This window comes from Tyto alba, unplaced genomic scaffold (assembly GCF_018691265.1).
Source record: "Tyto alba isolate M040663 unplaced genomic scaffold, T.alba_DEE_v4.0 Super-Scaffold_1000006, whole genome shotgun sequence".
NCBI lineage: Eukaryota > Metazoa > Chordata > Aves > Strigiformes > Tytonidae > Tyto > Tyto alba.
This window is the reverse complement of record NW_024881272.1, coordinates 10,824,176-10,843,451: the sequence shown is the minus strand read 5'-3', so window position 1 is coordinate 10,843,451 and position 19,276 is coordinate 10,824,176. Positions and strand designations below refer to the sequence as shown.

Sequence of the window (19,276 nt, the reverse complement as noted above, 5' to 3'; positions counted from 1 at the left end):
CAGAGAAAGGAATAAGATTCCTTTTCTGGATAATCTTCTCCTTTCTAATATAAAGTCTTCTGAAACCAACAAGTTTTGTCAAGTTTTTATCAAATCAACTATACTAAATGCTTCCATTTCCTTTGCATTTTTGGAATAAAGATTTTCTATTTTCAGAAAGATATATACACGCCACAATATAAAATTCTGCTGTTTTGATAAGGCTCTACAGAAAGAGTTAAGAACATTAACAAACCCTGTCCAGTGCAGTATTTTCATTTGTTTCAACCAGACCACCAGCAAATACTCTAATTAAATCAGTATTGTTCATAATTAGCAGTTAGAAGCTGAAGCTAATGAAAATTTTAGTACATTTCTTTATCTCTGAAAGCCTGAATCTAGATTGCTACTGAAATTTTTATAAAGCCTGTAAACAAGTATAAATTGCTATATATAATATGTTTGTAATTCACTGGGTTTTGTGCACCAAAGGTTTATGGAATCATAAAAAGATACAACTTTGAAAGAAATTTCAGGCAAACCAGCATCAGAAGCTGCATGAGAAATTAATTTTAAAAAGGGGTTTCTGCTAGTGACATGATAAATCAGAGTGTCACTGTCTCCACTGTAGCCTAAATTAACAGCTGCACAAAACCTTTTTCCTAGGCTGAATTCTGACATTAGGTCATAATTATGAGGGAAATAGGAGAAGAGAAAATAGGGAAAAAAGAAAATAAAAAATAACAGCTCCTCTACCAAGACACAGCACCCACCATCAGAAACAAAGCTTCTATTCCCCCACTCCCTGCTCTCTGGATGACTCTTGTATTTTTAAGAGATGAGCATTAAAGGGCTTGGGGGTTTTACACTGTTTTTAACTCTAGCTCAGTCTTCAGTCCTTTTGCAACCACTCCCCTGCAACGAGCCAAAATAACCCAGGGTTGGAAGCAGCTTGTTCCTCTTTAACTTCCTGACTTCTGCCTTAGAACACAAGCCTAGCTCTCCCGCCCTTACAACTGACTTTTGCCTTCTTCCTGCACTCCTACCCAGAGATTAGGATTTACAGCCTCCTGCAAATACAGTCCAGGAGCAGCTCCCTCTTCACACTTCTCATTTAACATCCTTCTTCCATTCGCAGGCAGTAGCAGGACCCAACAAGACAGATCTCCACAGTGCTGCCAGAGACGGTCAGTGGGCTATGATGGCAGCATGAACAGCAACACTTTATACAATACACTGTGCCATAAACTAGGATCAGGTCCTCCGGGCTGTATCTGAACTTCAACATGGAACCCAAGCATACTTCCAGTCTGGTCTCACTGCTTCTCCCCTCTGTCTCTCTCTTTAATTAATGCAAGATTGCACATCTGTGTCCGAGTTTCACCTCAGTCCTGTTAAGATCCCAGCAGATACTCATGGTTCTGACTATACCTGTATCAGTATGCAGAAAACATGATAAAAACAGAAAGGCACAAAAGACTGACCGAAGGCTTTCTGGAAGACAAGGAGGTAAGAAAGGAAATTTTTGATATGATCCTAAGATAGATTTTTTTGGCTGTTAACACAAGTACTGCCCACACCTCAAATGTGGTACAAACATGCTGATTATTAATCCTCTCCCTTTTTCCACATTGTACTGATAACAGGGACTATCTGAATGAAGTTAAGTTAGAAGGTGAGGAAAATATGGCATATTTTAATCCAAGAAGTCTAGTATTTCATAGTCTAATTAGAAACATCAGCATCTGAGCAAACAATTTTTGCGTGTCCTCCCATGGCCTAAGATAGGGATTTTAAGTATTATGTCATCATTCTTGGTTTTCTTTGATATTATCTTCCTTATCATGCACTCCTGTCAAAAATATAAAAATATCCAAATGTCTAATTACAGAATTGTCACTGTCATTTGTTAAAAATTCTCACTGAGCAGCGTTTGAATTGATTTTACCTATCTGTATTCACATATCAGTAAGGCACTCTGCCTGCCTCAATACCCTCTACAAGGAACAGGAGATGATTCTGGATGCTGCCATTAATGGCTCTTCTCTTGAGGGGTCTAAAAGTTCATTTCACACCCTTTGCAATCAGTGAACAGTCTTGAATTCAGCAGCCACTCAACACAGCCACTTCAGTGCAGGAAAATTTTTTTCTTAACTAAAGAAACTACATAACCATACTATAAACAATGATTCTTCCATTTCTCTTTAAAGCAGGTGCTACTGTATTTACAAGGCTTCTCTCTTTTAGAGAGACCCTCTTAGTTTCTGTCATTTGTCCATTCCCTACATTTAAACTTAAAGTATCTGCCAAATTTTTACTTAATCATCCTAGTCTCCACATGCTACTCAAAGGGTGCAAATTATATGAAAATTTTGTTTGGAAAAAAATGATACAACGTTATTTTTTATGTGCTAGCAAAGAATAACTGGGCATTTCAGAAAGGTTTTTTTTCTTATAAAAATAAGTTTTCTGGGATTTGTTTTTATTGTTTGTTTTGGGGGTTTTTGTGGTATTGTTTTTTTGTTGTTTTTAAAGTCTTTATGATTCATAAAACCTAATTATGATCTCTCCTTGACTTAGCTTATATTGAGAAATTCCACCTTAAAATAGGGAAGCTCCTCTCTTAGTCCTTTCAAAGCCTATAACCAACATGTCATCAATGCTACCCACACAGGCACACATAATTACTTGATTCTTTCCAACACTGATTAAAGTTCAAATGAATTTTAAAAGATGCATCCGTATTATTGATCTTATTTTGTCCTAGTATTTCTAGAAAACACTACTGTCATGAAGACTTGTTTTCATCCAGGAATGTACTTTAAATGATTCAAATAAAGAGGGAAGAAAAAAACCAAAACAAAACAAAGCAAAACCAGTGAACTGTACTGCTGAAAGTGACACCTCAGTGTTACACTTTTTCTGTACTGGTGCAGACCTTTTTTATTATTATTATTATTATTTAAGAAAAGCTTTAGCTGGACCTAACGCTTTTCTTCTTTCTCATGAGTGGGCACAGTATTTCCAACATGTAAAAAATCCACCTTCCCAACACCTGTACCTCAGAGAAAGCTTACCTAAAGAATGTGCAGCTGTGGTTTTGGAGCTAAAAAATCGACCAAGCCCAAGGTCTCCAAGCTTTACTACCCCTGTGGCTGTAATGAACACATTAGCTGGCTTTATATCTGGAAAAAAAAAAATTAAAAAATTTAAAAGTCACAATGAGGTTGCAAGAAATGCTACTGCTGTATTAGTAATAGACCAAAAGAGGCTTTTATTTAAAGTTAATACTAATAAAATCTGTGCTGTTCAGAAAGAACTATTTTAATAGTAAAACATCACTCAGGAAAAAAATTGAGCCATGAAAAGTATATTAAAAAAACAAGCAAACAAACAACAACAAAAAACCAACCAAAAAAAAAAACACACCCAAAGAAACACAAACAGGGAGTTCATTACCACTTTATATAAGCTATATATAAGGACTTCCATTAGAACTAGAAAACCTCCCATTACATTTTAAGTAACAGACCAAAAATGTTTTAAAGAACTGTAAAACATATTTTTCATCACTTTCGCTGATCAAATTACCCACAGTGGCATGATGTTATTTATCTGAAGTAGGTAACTGATTCTCTTTAATAGCAAGCATTAAAAAAAAGAAGGAAGTTTTACTCAGGAGAATGGTTATTTGAACTCGTCAATGGAATTGGGCTAATCAAGTAGAAAGAAGGAAAAATAATGTGTACCCCAGACAGTTATTTTTCACAAGTAATATTCAGTTTAAATTTTAATCCCATCCTTTAGAGACAAAGATTTTCATTTTACTATTTTTAACAAGGTACCTATACTGTTATTCTTCTAAATAAACTGACCTGATATTTGTTTGGCAAGTGTGCTTAGCTCTTACTCAGCTCAAGAGCAACGCACTGCAGCTCTAACCTTAGAGAAAAATCACTGAACTTCGGTAAAAGGGGATTACAGTTTGCATAAAATATGGATACACTATAAGAAATGGTTAATAACCTTACAAACACCAGCATTTTCACGTTTCCAGTAAAAAGCTACAAAAACTTACATAAGATTTGGAGAGGAAGACAGAAGCAATAATATTATGCCGCTAGGTGACCTAGTTTTCAGGAGTTTGGATCACCCTTTCTGTAACAATCCAACAGGGATATCGGCTCAACTTAAAAATAGCTTTGTCAGTGATTTTGGTATGTAACCATGGAACTGTTAGATTTGCCATAGGTTTGCCAGGAGCTTTGAAGGTAGCATTTCAATTTAAGGAATTTAAACTAGCTTTGGTTTTGAGCTAAAATACACTGAAATAAACTGGTTTAGTCATAAAAGCACTAAAGGAAGATACCTATACCCTACAGAAAGAATCTGCAATTTTACGTCCTTCTCTTTGTATAATTTGCACTTACAGATGTGTACAAATGCGTAAAGGATAAAAAAAGAATCACAGGAGAAAACCATCTGCAGGGGCACCTAAGTTGATCTGCTGAAGGGGGCAACATCTCTAGCTGCAAATGACAAAGCTCAGTAGAGATCAAGGGACTTTGGTTTCACACAGCTATCTGCATCCCAGAAGAAGGAAGGCACCAATATAAGACATGTAATTTCACCTGAACCCAGAGAGACAGCCCATATACAACTTGCAACTCACAGCCAGAGGGATTTCCAATGCAAAAAAAAATTGTACATCTGAGAAGTAGCTATACTACGATCTGTTTTCTTTGACTCAGAGTTACAAAGTAAAATGAAGACAACATATGGAGGAGACAGCAGTAGAGAGGTTTAAAATGGGTAAAAGAGATTTAGTACCTGACAGGGATAGCTGGCAACTACAAGGGCTGTTGGGGGACAGTACTTGACACAGAGACTGGAAATAGTGGAGAAGAGTTGAGAAGGGGAGAAAATGCTCACAGCTGCACATAATCCAGTAGATGAGGGAGTGGAAGAAGGGCCTATACATCACCAGAAAGCAAGGCTGGAGGCAAATAATTTTGTAAGAAGAAGAGGTGCAAGAGGTGAAAAGAACAGATGGGTAGCTGTGCAAGAACGCAGGTAACAAGGCTTGGGAGAGACAACGGGCAAATATAGAAGAATATGAACAGGACAGAAAGCAAGAGCCAGCAAAATTAATTAAGCAAGCAAAGAGGCAGCAGTGGCAGGGTCTCCATAACTTACAGAATTATCACTTTTTTTGAAAGCTTGGTATCACAAGCCATTGCTGCTAACAAATGCCTACGACAACAAATGTACAACCATGAACTTCTGTCACAGTTTTCTGTTACTTAAAAACATTACAGAAACATACATTGTGTTAGCTGTCAAAATTGATTCCATTATGATGTTATTTGGTGTCATTTACATTGAACCAGCTTAATTCTCACATAGTAAAAGGTTTAGTAGAGACAAATTATCTCTGATCCTCTATTACCTCTATGCATAACACGACGAGAATGCATATGTTCCAAGGCACTGCAAAGCTGAACAAAGTATTTCCAAACTGTTCTTTCAGGAATCAACCTCTTCTGTTTCTTAAAATGCTTGAAGAAAGAAGGATGGACACTGAATATTAAAATTTAAAACTTGCATAAAATGAATGAAAAAAAGATAGAAAATCCTTTGTTTAAAAACAAAATACGAGAGGCTCACAACCTAATGAGAAAGGTTTAACAAAATTTCTTGACATAGAAAGTTTTTCCCTTAAATATTAATGCATGTATAATGTATGCGTTTAAGTCAGTCAACACATAGAGCCATAAATGACATTAATGAAATAAAACTGCTATCCCAAAATAGATTTTATATAGTATTTAGTAATCCTAAATGAAGGATTAATGTGGTCAGAATAGTCTAGCATAGAGTAAGTGGCCACAGAACAAATAAAGGTCAGATAAAAGGTGAGTGCCACAGAACTTCCCAAGCAGAATACTTCCTTACACCAACATCGATTTCCATACCCTCATTTTCTAATTAGAAGGAAAAAAATAGAAGTTACACATAATCACAAAGATAATGTAAGAAGAATTAATCAGATCAGTCTTAGAAACTTCTGCAATACATAAAAGGGGACTAAAGGAACTGTGATTTCTGAAAATTTCGTAGTGATCTAACTCCTGTTCAAGTATTTTCCGTCCTGTATAAACAACCATTACTGATCACTAGTAACAGTTCAATAGCCTGTTAAAGCTTACGTGAAACATAATTATACTCTGCTACACACATCTCCTTCAAATATTATATTCAGGAACTGGAGTAACACAGTCCTCCAAAAATACATACTGAAAACCTGGAATTCAGCCAATGCTAAAACGTGCAAGTTGATCATTATAAATTTTGCAGCTAAAGGTAAAAAGACTGAAAAATTGTTGCTCATTTAGTGTCTCTTTTTAAAGAAATAATATTTTGACAGATTTTAAACACACAAAGAAAATACACGAACAGCATTAATAGTAGCAAATTTTTAGATGGAAAGCAAAGTATTTTAATAGCAATGTATTTCAATAGTGAGTGTACACACACTTCACACACACACACTCTAAGAAAGTTCATAAAACAAACATCTATTACTCCAGAAAAACAAAAATATTTTCATACGCTACGATAAAATGTGCCACTAAGATGCTGACAGCTACATCATTGCAGAGATATACAGGAATATGAGAAAGATGTTTTTAAACCAGTTATAGAAAAATGCATCAGTCATACAAAGGATCATAATATTTCACCAAAATGTTTTTAGTTATAGGGATTATTTCAAAATGCATTTTTATTTAAATGAGGCAAAGCATATAAATTACTTCTTTAAATATAATTTTCTCTCAGTCTTGGACTGAATCCAAACAAGCCCTGTGTATCTGTTCTCCCCATAGCTGGATTTGCATATCAGAGGATTGTTTGATGTCAACAGGAAGATGGAGACCAGGTTTCTTTTCATTTAAAAACAAATACACAATACATGTAAGTGTGTGCACATGAAAGCATAGTTCCTTGATTTAAAATTCATTGTGAAATTATCATAATTATAACTAGGTACCTTATTTAAGCATTCTGAATTATTATTTTTTTAATTCAAATCTAAGCACAGGCAGTGATGAAACACCATTCACAAAATGTCTGAAATGGGAAGATTTTCCATTGCACATTTCCATTATGATGTACTTAAAGTACATCAGTGTACTTTGAAAGTATTTATGTACAAGTATTCTTTTAAGATTTTATTCATTTGCCATCCATACCACTGTAGTTGATTGTACACTACAAAATCAGCTTCAGTTCTCATGGTGCAAGCATGCAATATAACAATAGTTTTTAAGACGTAGCCTCATTCCACTAAAGGCATTTATCATTTTGCATGATAATATCAACTTCCTGAAAGCATCAATAAAATTAACCCTGTACAATTCATCCATCTGAAGAAGATGCATGAGACCTGCTAGATTTGCTAACAATGTTTAAACTAAACAAAGAAACAGGCACCATTTTCACTTGTATAGGTTTAAAAATAATCCAATTACCTTTAAAATAAACACAATGAACATTATTTTGTGTAGTAATTAAATACGCTACTTACTTTCATCAAAATATGTATTCTCAAAGTTTTCTTGAGCTGTTGTTCACCAACAGCCAAAACAATGATGAAAAGCCTCCACTACCAAAAAAAAAAAACCCCTGATTTTGCAAAACTAGCTATTGAAATAACTTGTATGTTTCTAGGAAACAGTCCAGCAGGCGGTCTTAACTCTGACAGAAGTTGGTAAGGAAAAGGAATCCCATTCCTGTTTAGAACTTTACCTTCTAACAAGAAATAAAAGTTGATGGAAAACATGGTCAAATCTATTTTATGGCGAATAGCTTAATTACATTTATATATCACATATTAAATGTATTCAAGGCAGGATCCTTTTCTCTCTCCTCCATTTTGAAATAGTCCACAATGCTAAATGCAGTTCTAATAGTCATGAGGTTTACCCCCTCCCTATAGGAAAGCCAAAATGTAGAAGACATGACACCAAAACAGTAATTTTTAACCTCTGTTGCAGCAGAGCATAGTAGCACCACAAACAGTTAATGCCGAAACTAATTCACTGCCTAGAGCTATAATGTCTCAAACATCCTAAGGTCCACATAATCAGGTTAACTTTATACAATGGGAGATAACTGTATTCAAGTTGCTATTACCTGCCCAAATTTGACCTCAAAGGAATATAGCCTGACATACAGCTTTCTAAAGTACTCTCATATTCAACATTTTACTATTCTGCTTCTTCTACCTGTCTGAGGCTCAAAGGACAGTCCTGATGTCTCTCAGACCATTGACCCTTCTAGGGTGTGACAGTAAAAAAAACCATAATCCTGTTTGAGGTGAAAGATCAGTCTCAACACAGGTTAAACTGGGTAAAAAGGGAACTGCTTGTACATGTGCATTAAAAATTTGGGCAGTGTTGCAAGCTAGTTTTTTATCAGGTAAACTGAGAATACCAGGCATGTTCAGGCAGCAGACTGTTTCCCAGCAAGAATTATTTGTTTCAAAAGCCATACCCCATGAAATTTTCATCTCTATCTTTGAGAATGGAACCACAAAAAACTACTTTGAAAAGTTTTCACAATGTCAGTACAGAAAATTTTTGTGGTCATAAATTTGCTATTCAAATACTATAAAGAGCTTTAAGGTAGGCAGGTTATATCATCAGTTCTTTTAGCCCCTTTCTACAGAATGACTGAGCAGTATCATTACGGGAAAATAGCACTCTCCTAGTTTTCTCTAATGAATTCCTAAAAGAAAAATTAAATATTCCCCAAATGTTTCCATCCTAGTAAAGTTAAATATAACTGCCCTGCACCTAAACAGCATATGCCATTCAGTTTCTTAGAAGGATAAAAAAAAATTAGTAAGAGATGGATAAGGAAAAAAGTTTAAAGTCAATATAAAATCATGGAGTTATATTACACTGAATTTCTAAAGATGATGCTTTAAAGGTCAAGTTCAGAAAGAAAAAGTGACAGCCATTAGCAAACAGTCTTATCTAGGCTTAACAAGCACAGTTGAGAGAGTACTTTTAAAGGAAATATGCAGGACTATATCTTCTATAAGAAAACCAAGCACTTCCTGCAGATCACTGAAGAATAGGGAGCATAAATGATTTCAATACAATTGGAGATTTCAGATATGACTGCCTATGTCTCAGTAGCCATGCTTGGAAAAAACTTTAGCATTTAGCTTTGATGTTAGTGTCTAAGATAATTTAAAGGTGTGATTTAGCCTGGTGTAGACCTCATTGAGTAGAAAAAAAAAAATAGGAATAAATAAAAAAAAGATTAAAAAAGAGTGTTTAAGAAGCAAACTGGACTATAGAAACCAAGAGGTTTATGAACATCTCTTGCAGAACAATTTTGCAGAGTCATTCTTAAAAAAAAAAAAAAGTCTGTGAAACTGTTAAACAAGCCCACAAAAGCACGTATCTGAATTTTTCACTGTGCATGCCCTAGGCTAGAGCTGCCTTCTGAAAGAGAGGATTTCGGGAGTAAGTAAAATGGAATTATCATTTCCTTGCTTTAAATCGATTCCTTTCCTTTCTTTCATGTTTTGACAAGGATCTTGATAGCATCTGAGTGATCTAATGATTTCACTTCTGGCTTAAAAAATTACAACGGGTGTTTTTTAAAAAAAAAAAAAATTATTGCATAGACTTATCAGAACACAGTGATTCAACAACTGGATACCTGTAGGAAGAAATCTGATCATCATCAAGAAGAAAGTGATGCAGAAAGGATTATTACAAGGAACTTCAGAGTAACACCTAATTAAGTTCTCAGCTGCTTCTCCCTGTGTTTCTTTAGGAATCTTTTTTAATATGCACTAGCAGAAAGACAAGAGAGAGGAAAGAGGAGGACAGGCAGCTGTAATTAGAAATTATGGAAGTGCGAGCAAGAGTTCTCACTCTGTGAATGCAACAGAAACAAACCAGAACTGGCAAGAGTTGCAGGGTCAACAAGGTATACCAGTGAAGATGGACCTCAACATCTCCACATTTCAGAATAAAGATCAGAGACTCATTTAGAATAGAAATTAAGTTTCTACATAAGTCTTATTTTCTATTTAAAAGTCTATATAATTCTAGTAGGAGAGCAGTGTCCGAGGAGTTTTGCCCAGCTCTGTTCATTTATTAATTCAGCTGCCCAGCTCTTTAGGCCATGATAAGTTTCCTGCCATTTTTCCTTGCTTTCTACACAGAGTGGAAAACAGAACATTCCACCACATTTTGATTCATTCATCCAATTTGATCATGAGGTGATCAAATCTGTCTACATTTCAAGAGTAGCAGCTGTCTCTTAGTTATAAAAATAGAACAAATACAAAAAACCCCAACTGTTTGGCATCTGCCAACTGAACATACACAAAGTAATGAGTACTTGGCCAATAAAGTGACTAATAACAGTAATAAATAAAAAAATATTTACCTGGCTATTTTTCCAAATTTCTTTGCAGTTGTTTACATCTCTAGTTACTGAAGATGCCAAAGATTTATTTTGTCCCTTCCAGAATACACAAAAAAAAGCATTAAAAAAAAAAAAATCTTCCTCTATTACTAACATTATTTAATCAATAGCAACAAAAGCCTAAGGCAGTACAAAAACTAACATAAAAAATTTTACTAACATAAGTACCTACTAGCATCAGAGGACCAAATTAGTAGAATGAAACAATAGTCTTTCCTTAATAAATAAATAAATAAACCATCACATGCACACCACAGAACTGAGATAGCATTTTCTCAGACACAATCTTCTTTCACACACAAACAAAATAAAGGCATCTACTTACAAGAAATAGAAAGCCTTGTAAGAAAAATGCAAGTCAAAAGTGTCGTATTTTCCATTTTTAGTATATAGTGATTAATTAATCAGACTGTTATTAAGACTCCTGATTAACCTCAGATCCCTTAGAAAGCTCTGAACAAAGTCACTTATATATATATCTTTCTATCCTACTGCCTTTGCAAGCATTCAGTTCATTCTTCCTTACTGAGTAGTCCACCAACAGTCACTCTGTTCCACCTAATAATTTTGCTCATGCAAAATAGCAAGAACATACAGATCACCTCCTGAAATCAGATCTACTTGCAGAGCAACTAAAATACAATTTCCAGTACTGCATCATTTTCATTGTCTCTGCTGTTACCGCCAAGTGGGGCTTCTTAAAACACACAGCCACATGTTTAAATTCAACAGTATTTGTTTACATGCATCTCTCGCCAATAAATCCCCTTGGGAAAACTGGTACAGCCTGAAGAGGTGGAACTCGTGCTTGAATCATTAACTCTACTTGCTAATAAAAAGCAATAGCTTGACACAGTAAACAGAGAGGCTACCATCTTTTTTTTTTTTTCATTTTACTACAAAAGGCAGACAAATTCAAAATCTTCTCTCTTCATTCTCAGCAAGTTATTCATATAGGAAACACTGACACTGCACACTTTTCAAACAGAACTGTGTGACAAACTAAAAATAATCTCCAGGTAATGTTTGCAGGGCATTTCAAATAAGAAAGACATCCAGAACTATTATTTAACAAAATATTGCCATTCTCCCTGCTCTTTAAAGGTTCATGGTGCCAGACAACTCTAGCACCAGTGGGCAAAGTCGGAGAGTAAAGACCCCAAGCATTTCTGCCCCAGTTAGAGCTATCTGAACAGCCTGTGTACTAGACAAATGAAATTTAACATCAAGTTAACTTTCCATAGCTGACTTCCACCATTATTCTCCCTGTGAGTACAGCCAGTTGGCTTACACAATAGCTTCGGGTGTGATGTCTGTGAAGGGGACTGTCCACAAGACAAAACAGTGTTGATAGTCCTAATTATTTTACCAGAAAAGCTGCCCACTTATTCTTATTGTTCCAGTGGCAGACACAGACAATGGCCAATTCACTGAAAAACTAACAAGGTTGCCTGGCAATTACCCACCCCAATTATCCCACTGGTTATAAACTGCAGGACCACTCAGCCTTCCTTCTGCCAACATGTATACATTACTTGTCCATGGTAAACTGCTGCCACTGCTCTTGTTCTGGTTACCTGTGGTTGAGATCAAAGGTGACAGCCAAGCACCCGTCAGACACCCCAGTACCACACACGGATGGGGAGCAAAAGTTTACTGGAACTAGCTCTCTGACCCTGGCAGAGCTGTATGTTTTTTCTTTCAGGACTTCACAGCTCTACCTACAGAGTAGCTGTTTCCCCCGAGAGCAGCCAGCCCCGCCTTGTTATCTGCTACATAGCTAACATATATATACAAAGTTGAATAAGGCTGCAATATTTTTTTAATTACACGGGGTATAAAAAAAAGTTTAAGAAAAAGAGTTTTAGTAAATTTAGAAAAGGTTAGTGGCAAAAATTAGCCTGACTGGCTCAAAGCCCCAGGCTTCTCCTTTAGGAAAAGGCACATAAAAATAATTTAGCTTTGATCTGTAATTAGCACATACTGTGTGACAGTATCCTAACATATTACATGCTTCTTCGAGCTACACTCTATCTTTTTTAAGTCTTTTTAGAAATGAGTACACAAAAAAGCTAAGAGTAAAGGTGACACAGAATGTGAAAAAAACACTGAAGGAAAAAAAAAATATTTTTAAGCTTTTAATGTTTATCAATTATGTAGCTTCAGCAAAGTGCCAAACTGTTCTAGATTATAAAACATAACCATATGCTAAACAAAAAGACTACAAGTCAGGAGGTCTGGCATGGGGTGTGTGTGGAGGGGGGGAAGCTAGTGAGGTTTTTGTTCTTTAAAATAAATCTAGCAGTCATGGAAAACAAAGGAAAAAAGCACAAACCACACAGATACTGCTGAAAACCAAAAGAAAGATTCCACATTTTAAAATTTGCATTTATATACCACAGTAAATCAGTATCAAGCAAAGAAAATTCACAAACATGACCAAAAGAGTACTTTAAACATACTTTTTCCATAATCATGATGGCAAATATTTGGACACAAATATATAAGAAAAATTGCAGAACTAAAGCCACCATAATTTCTCCCCGTTGAGAGTGTATGCACGCGCAGTTTTCAGTATTGTTTCCTTTATGTCAAAAGACCCTTTGCTCATTCATTCATGACACTCAGCTAATGAGCAGCTTGAAAATGTCTCTAGGCTTTATTTATTGTGCGCTATTCAAAACCTATTATTAAATATAAGTTTCAGGGAGGAGTACAGCTTCCTGGTATGTATCATCAGAACACGAAATTAATAAAATAAACTTTGTGTAGTTTATCTTCACAAATGGCCTTAGAAATTATAAGGTAGTAATATCCCCATTTTACCGATTAGAACGGGAGCAAAGAATTAAGATCAAAAGTGTTAATTAATTCTGGCATCAATTTAAGCACCTCCTTTTCAGCGTACTTAGCTTTATGAAACAGTTCATCTTCAAAGCACAGTTTCCACTCAGAACAGATGAAGCTGTGAATGCTTAATACTTCTACATATCAAATTCCAGAGTTTTACCTTGATTATCAGAAATATAGAATCAGTAATTTCAATTGCCATCAAAAAAAAGTGGTTGGAGTGGCTTATATAGTATACTGTCTCGGGTACTATTCCTAAGGTAAGAAAGGAAGAGCATTCAACCATATTAACCACAAAACCTTGGTCTTCCTTGAATTCCCTGCCTTGAAAGCAACCACTACAGCAAAGAAAGCAGCACAGATGCAACAAATGGTGGTGCATGTACTACACCACCATGATTTCGACTCAGAGTAGCTGCACCCTTAACACTGAATAGCGCAGTGGTTCTTCAAAGATGACAAGCTTGTAATTTGCTAGAGTACAGGATATTCAGCTCTAAGATTTTCCAGCATTTGAATGCTTGATCTTGTAGATTCAGTGTTGCTTCCTTAGGTTATAAGCAATTCCCTAGACTTTAAAAAAGCATTAAAGTATCGACAGAGATGCAGGCCTTCTAATATATTGACACACACAGCTTACCAGAATTTACAGCCACAGGTAGTATTGCAGCTGACCAAGTAACTTGCACAACAGAGTACTGTCCTTCAGCAGGTAATGGATGGATACTGCCGGTCAACTTCATTTACATTTGCCAACAGCAACAGAACAGCAACAATCCTGAACCCCTTCAGTCCCATCCCACACTCTACGTGGCCGTACACTACAGGACTGGTTCTTCTTCGTGTTCTGCTGCATTTGATCTGTAATTCCTATACAACTTGCCTCTTCTCTGTCCCCATCCCAGACCTGTCCCTTCCCTACTTCTGTCACTTCACCCTATTTTCTCCCTTCACACAATTGCATCCTGTTCCCCGCCAGTCCAAGTTATCCCATCCAGGCTCTCTCCCTACTGGGAGACTGTTTGTCTGTCTCCAGGATCCTGGCCCAGTCTGTCCTGCTCTCTGGCAACACACTACCCTCCTCTAAACTCACTGTGCTCATGTCCAGTGCTGGGACTGCCATTCATATTTTCCCAATCCATTTCTCTTATTCTCTTATACTGCTCAGTCTCTACTGCCTTGTGTCATAACTTCCCAACCCACCTTCTCTCAAAAACTGCTAACCAGCTAGTCTTAGTCCACTTGTCTTCCCTATTCCCAGTCAGATTCTCTCTCCCTCCTTGAGGACCACTTAGCTGCTTGTCCCAGCCTACTCTTCTGTCTGCCTAGTCTTTGTATTCTGCACATTCATCTCAGATTACTCCCTTTCCTGTGTTGTTAAAAATAATAAATACCCTCCAAGAGATAGGAAAGCTTCAGCCCATGCAAAGCACCTGGAAAAAGCTAGTTCTGGCAAAGCCATTTCAGTTGCCCATACTACAGGTTGAAGCATTCATAGCCACTCAGATAGTATGCAATGCTGTCAGCACTAGGAGATGCAAGAGGTTCAGGCAGCTCCACATGTACAGAAATTCTCCACTTTAGCTGCTATGCTCCAGCAATTTCTGTTAAGCACATATTACGTTAGAGGAATTTAAGTTTAGGTGACGTTCTCACAGCAATTATTGTAAGAAAAATCCCCTTTCCAAAATTTAAGTCTCTGTTTCAAGGCACAATATTTCAGATACAATGGTTGCTAGATTTTAAAATAAATAGATTAAAAACCAACCAAACATACATCTCAACAGAATAATGTATTTTTTTCTTAGCCATCTACTAAATGCTACAACATTTTTGGAAACATACACCCTCAAGCAGGCAGCTGGCATGCAACATTTTAGTATGAAATTGTATTTTAACAAACTGAAAACACATTCTCATACAGCTAAGTCTTTGGCAACTCTAACAGCAGACAGAGTTACTGTCCTACTACACAGGTGTGTGCACAGCAGAACACATTTTCTGCAACACTAACATTCAAACTACATTGGAGACATCATCATTGTCCCACCAGCCTTCCAAACATGAATGCCAACTATTTCCAACAACTGCTAAAGTTGTAAATCAATATTTTGTATGATAAAGAAATAGACAAACAATATAGTCAGTGAATAGCTGAGGGTTTCCCAAAACACTGGGTCATGCCCTGGCAAAAAGCAAACACTTGCTTGACCTGCTAAATTCTGACACTGTACCTCTTCCTTACACAGGTTCTTCCCTAATGCCATACTTGCAAAAATCTTCCAATTATCACAGAAAATGAAAAATACCACTCTTAAAATTAAGCAAAGTCAAGCCCTAGTTAATATGTGGTATCAACATTCATCAGAGAACCACACTGTTGAAAAACCATCTCTGTTTCTAGCACATTCCCAGGACAACAATCCACCACAGTTTGAAAAAAACAAGTGACAAGATTCCATTCTCAGCAACATAACCAGCTTCCCTGCAGTGAGAATGGTCAGTCATGGGCTACTAGCCACCCAGCAATCCAGGGCAGCTAGTTTGCAGATAGAAAAAGTAATTCACTTCTGTAGCAGTACATGCCCCCCTCAACTCTGCCACGCTTGCAAGAAGAAGGGGACAAGATGCACTGCTAAGCCCACAAAAGCAACCCATGCAGAAGTTTGACTTGCACCTGATCACCACCCAAGTTCAGAATGACACAAATAACCCTCCATTCAGTGCTGTCCAGCCTCAGATACCGCTGAAATTTCACATAAGGCAGACTGTAACAACTACTCGGTGCCCTACGTTCCTTCCAAATCCACTGCCATTACAACTCAACTATAAATCCCCAAAGGCTGTCAACTTACCCTGTAGCCACCTCACACTGACACACTCAGGCTGCAGTCACATGGATGCTGCAATGGAGTCGTGGTTGCTTCACACAGGCAGGAGCAGCACTCCAGGCTGGCAAAGCTGCCAGTGACTGAAACTAAAATTGCTTCCACTCTTTAAGCCCTCAAAAAAGGCAAGCTGTCCCTTCATGCAGCATAGGCAAGTTAGTCAACCTGGGAGTACCGCAAATAAGTTCCAAAAAGCCTCACTGCTAATATATTTTGTCATGGGGAGAAGAGGGTCTGCATCCCAGACCATGTGGAGAAGAGAAATTGCCTTATGCAATTTCACACAGTGAAGCCCAAACTATCCACCACCAGTGAAACACCAGAACGATAATCAATGAGATTTCAAACAAGTCTAAACAGAGCCCCAGCTACTGACACAAGCAATTTAGATATGCATCAGCTGCTTGCAAAGTGACTATCCCTGTGTTTTGGCTGTCCTATAGAAACCAAGTATGTTTAAAGACAAAGAATTCACTGTTCCCAACTACAGAAACCTAAGATATCAATACGAACTTCATACTGATGAGAAGTTTTAAAATATTTGTCTTATTTTACCTAGATAATTACATTATGTTTGGTTTTTTTTAATTTGAAGTTGAAAAAAAATACACACAAAAAGTGTTCTCAAAAGAGTGAAGTGCTTAGGTGACATTTTGTAGAATTCAAATTATTTTCCATCTATCCTGAGAAAGCTGCAAACATATTTTCAACTTTTTAGATGAAAGCTTCCATGCTTGTTCCCAAAACATGATTAACTTCCTTAAGATCTGTGTGACATATTCAGTTTAAAGTTTGCATTTTGTGTATGCGAAGATTATTTGCCAGAAAAAGTAAAAATACCTGCAGAAATGAAATAGACCTAGAAGTTTTCCTAATTAAAAAAAAAAAAAAACAACACCACAAAAAAACACACATCACTGTCTTGGTATCATCCCTTCTTACAAGCCTTCCTAATAACTTTACATTTAATCTTAAATAATATGCTAATTATTCTGCAAGATAGTTCAAAAATTCTCATTTCAACATCTTCAGCACAGACTTTACTAACTAGTTCTTTTTACTGAATCATTACTATGTATTTTCTTCACGAATGCAATTAGTAGATTCTTCTTTATTTATGGCATTCAACATATTAATTGTTGCTTTAAAATAAAAATTTAAAAATCCCAAACCAAAAAAGTCCCCAGAACAATTTTCACGCTGTCACTGGCTGTGGTAAAGAACCATGGCTAATAGGAAAAGGGATCAAGACTCAAACCTGCTTTACAACACTTTTTTTGTATTCTTTGTTTTGTAAAAGGAGGTGGTATTACAAGGTAACAAGAGTTCTCATAAACTACCTTTAACCTTGGTAGCCATGTCACTACATTTCACAGTAGAGACCACAGACACTGACAAACAACAAACCAGGAGCAACTGGGAATGAGCACGAGTGTTACTAATTATTTACCTGTAAAATCTCTGATGTAATAGTATCCATCAGCCTAATTCACAGAAAATCAAGACTCTTTCCTCCTTTCACCATTCCCACACTGGGGTTATGAGTACTGAGGTACATATGCTAGTGCAAAACCAACTGTACATCAAATGCAAGTATTTCCCCCTCACTGACAACGGTTGCCTCTCAGTATTACTGGTATGCCATGTCCAAGAATTCTACCAGGCCATTAAAAGTTGTAAGATAAGAAAGCCTCGATTTTGGATCCTCCAACTTTTGAGAATGAAGGCTGTACTGAAACACTTCTCTGTGACAGAGGCAATTTCAAAATATAATCAAGGTAAAGTGGATTAAATCTGTGTATGTACATACATAAACACACAGAGAGAATACACGAAATATCTTAGATTTCATTATGCCATTTGTAAATGCCAGTGCACGGCTGCTTTTTTTTTTTTTTTTTTTTTTGGACATACAGCAGATTCTATGAATTCTATTAGAATCCATATGAATGCACCAAGTGATTTTCCTTAGTTGTCTATTCAATGGGGACAAAGAGAGTATTATTCACAGGTAACAAGAGGGATAGTATAAAAGCTGGGCAGCAAGGATGTGGTTCATTAAGTGAAGAACTAAAGAATTCATTAAGGTGCACTGTGAGGCACAGCAGCTTTGTAACTATTCTCTGATGTGCCAATAATGTCATAACAAATACCCACGTAAACTAGTTAAGTAGTTTTCCCTCGCATTAACATTGGTTTCAGTGTCATTCAAGCTATGGTCATTTACAATTTCAAAAACATGCTTGATGCTTTCTACAAATCACACAAGAAGCCTCATACCCAAACACTCTTCTGGGGGTGCCTCAACATCTTCCAACAAACTTAGAACAGCATTCTAGCAAGAACACTGGAAACTAAAGCATGGTTTGTTTGTTTTAATAACACAACATAGTTATTTATCTTAACAGTGTGACAGGCAGCCTTTCTGCTAGTAAGATTTCATGCCATTACATATCATTTCTTTTTCAGTCTATTTCTAAAATACTTCTTTAAGAAGACACTGTATAACTGATGCACCCCACATTTAAACTCACACCATCCAAGTGATCTACCAAATCATTTCCTCCACCAGCAGCATGAAGACTGAGTGCATTGTGACACTTCATACATATTTAATAATAGCCTGATAGGCTGTCATTAACATCAAACAGCAATCTAAGTTTGCTACATTAAACATGACCCCTGTGTTAAGAGGACAATCACAAAGTGCCTCCAAGATCGAGTCAGTAAGAAATACCCACCGACCTGGACAAGGTGTAATGAGGCCAACTGCACTGAAGAAGCCATTATTCACACTTCACACACTGGATTTAAAAAAAAAAAAAAAAAAGCAGAGGAAAAAGAAAAAGCTTCAATGGGTCATAAGACCAGACATGCCATAAGGCAATCTGTCACAGAGTACTCATATTAATAACTGTTGTGTCAAAACTCAACATTCAAAAGAAAAGACAAACCTTCCTTTATGTTTTATGAAATGTAAGCCCACAGAATTAATAATTCATGAGATGAAGAAAAATATCAGATTTGGATATAAATATTAACAG

The 19,276-nt window shown here is 36.5% G+C and overlaps 1 protein-coding gene across 6 annotated transcripts in view; it reads right to left on the bottom strand.

Annotated features, from left to right (window-relative positions):
- The window catches only part of NEK7 (NIMA related kinase 7), a 72,702-nt gene that overhangs the window by 21,004 nt on the left and 32,422 nt on the right, over nt 1-19,276 (bottom strand). For all 6 annotated transcript variants that reach the window (XM_042804409.1, XM_042804426.1, XM_042804407.1 and 3 more), the window contains exons 6-7: nt 5,429-5,537; nt 3,057-3,164 (exon numbers count right to left, since the gene is read on the bottom strand). In XM_042804409.1, coding sequence (XP_042660343.1) covers nt 3,057-3,164; nt 5,429-5,537 — 217 coding nt within the window. The remainder of the gene's footprint in view (nt 1-3,056; nt 3,165-5,428; nt 5,538-19,276) is intronic.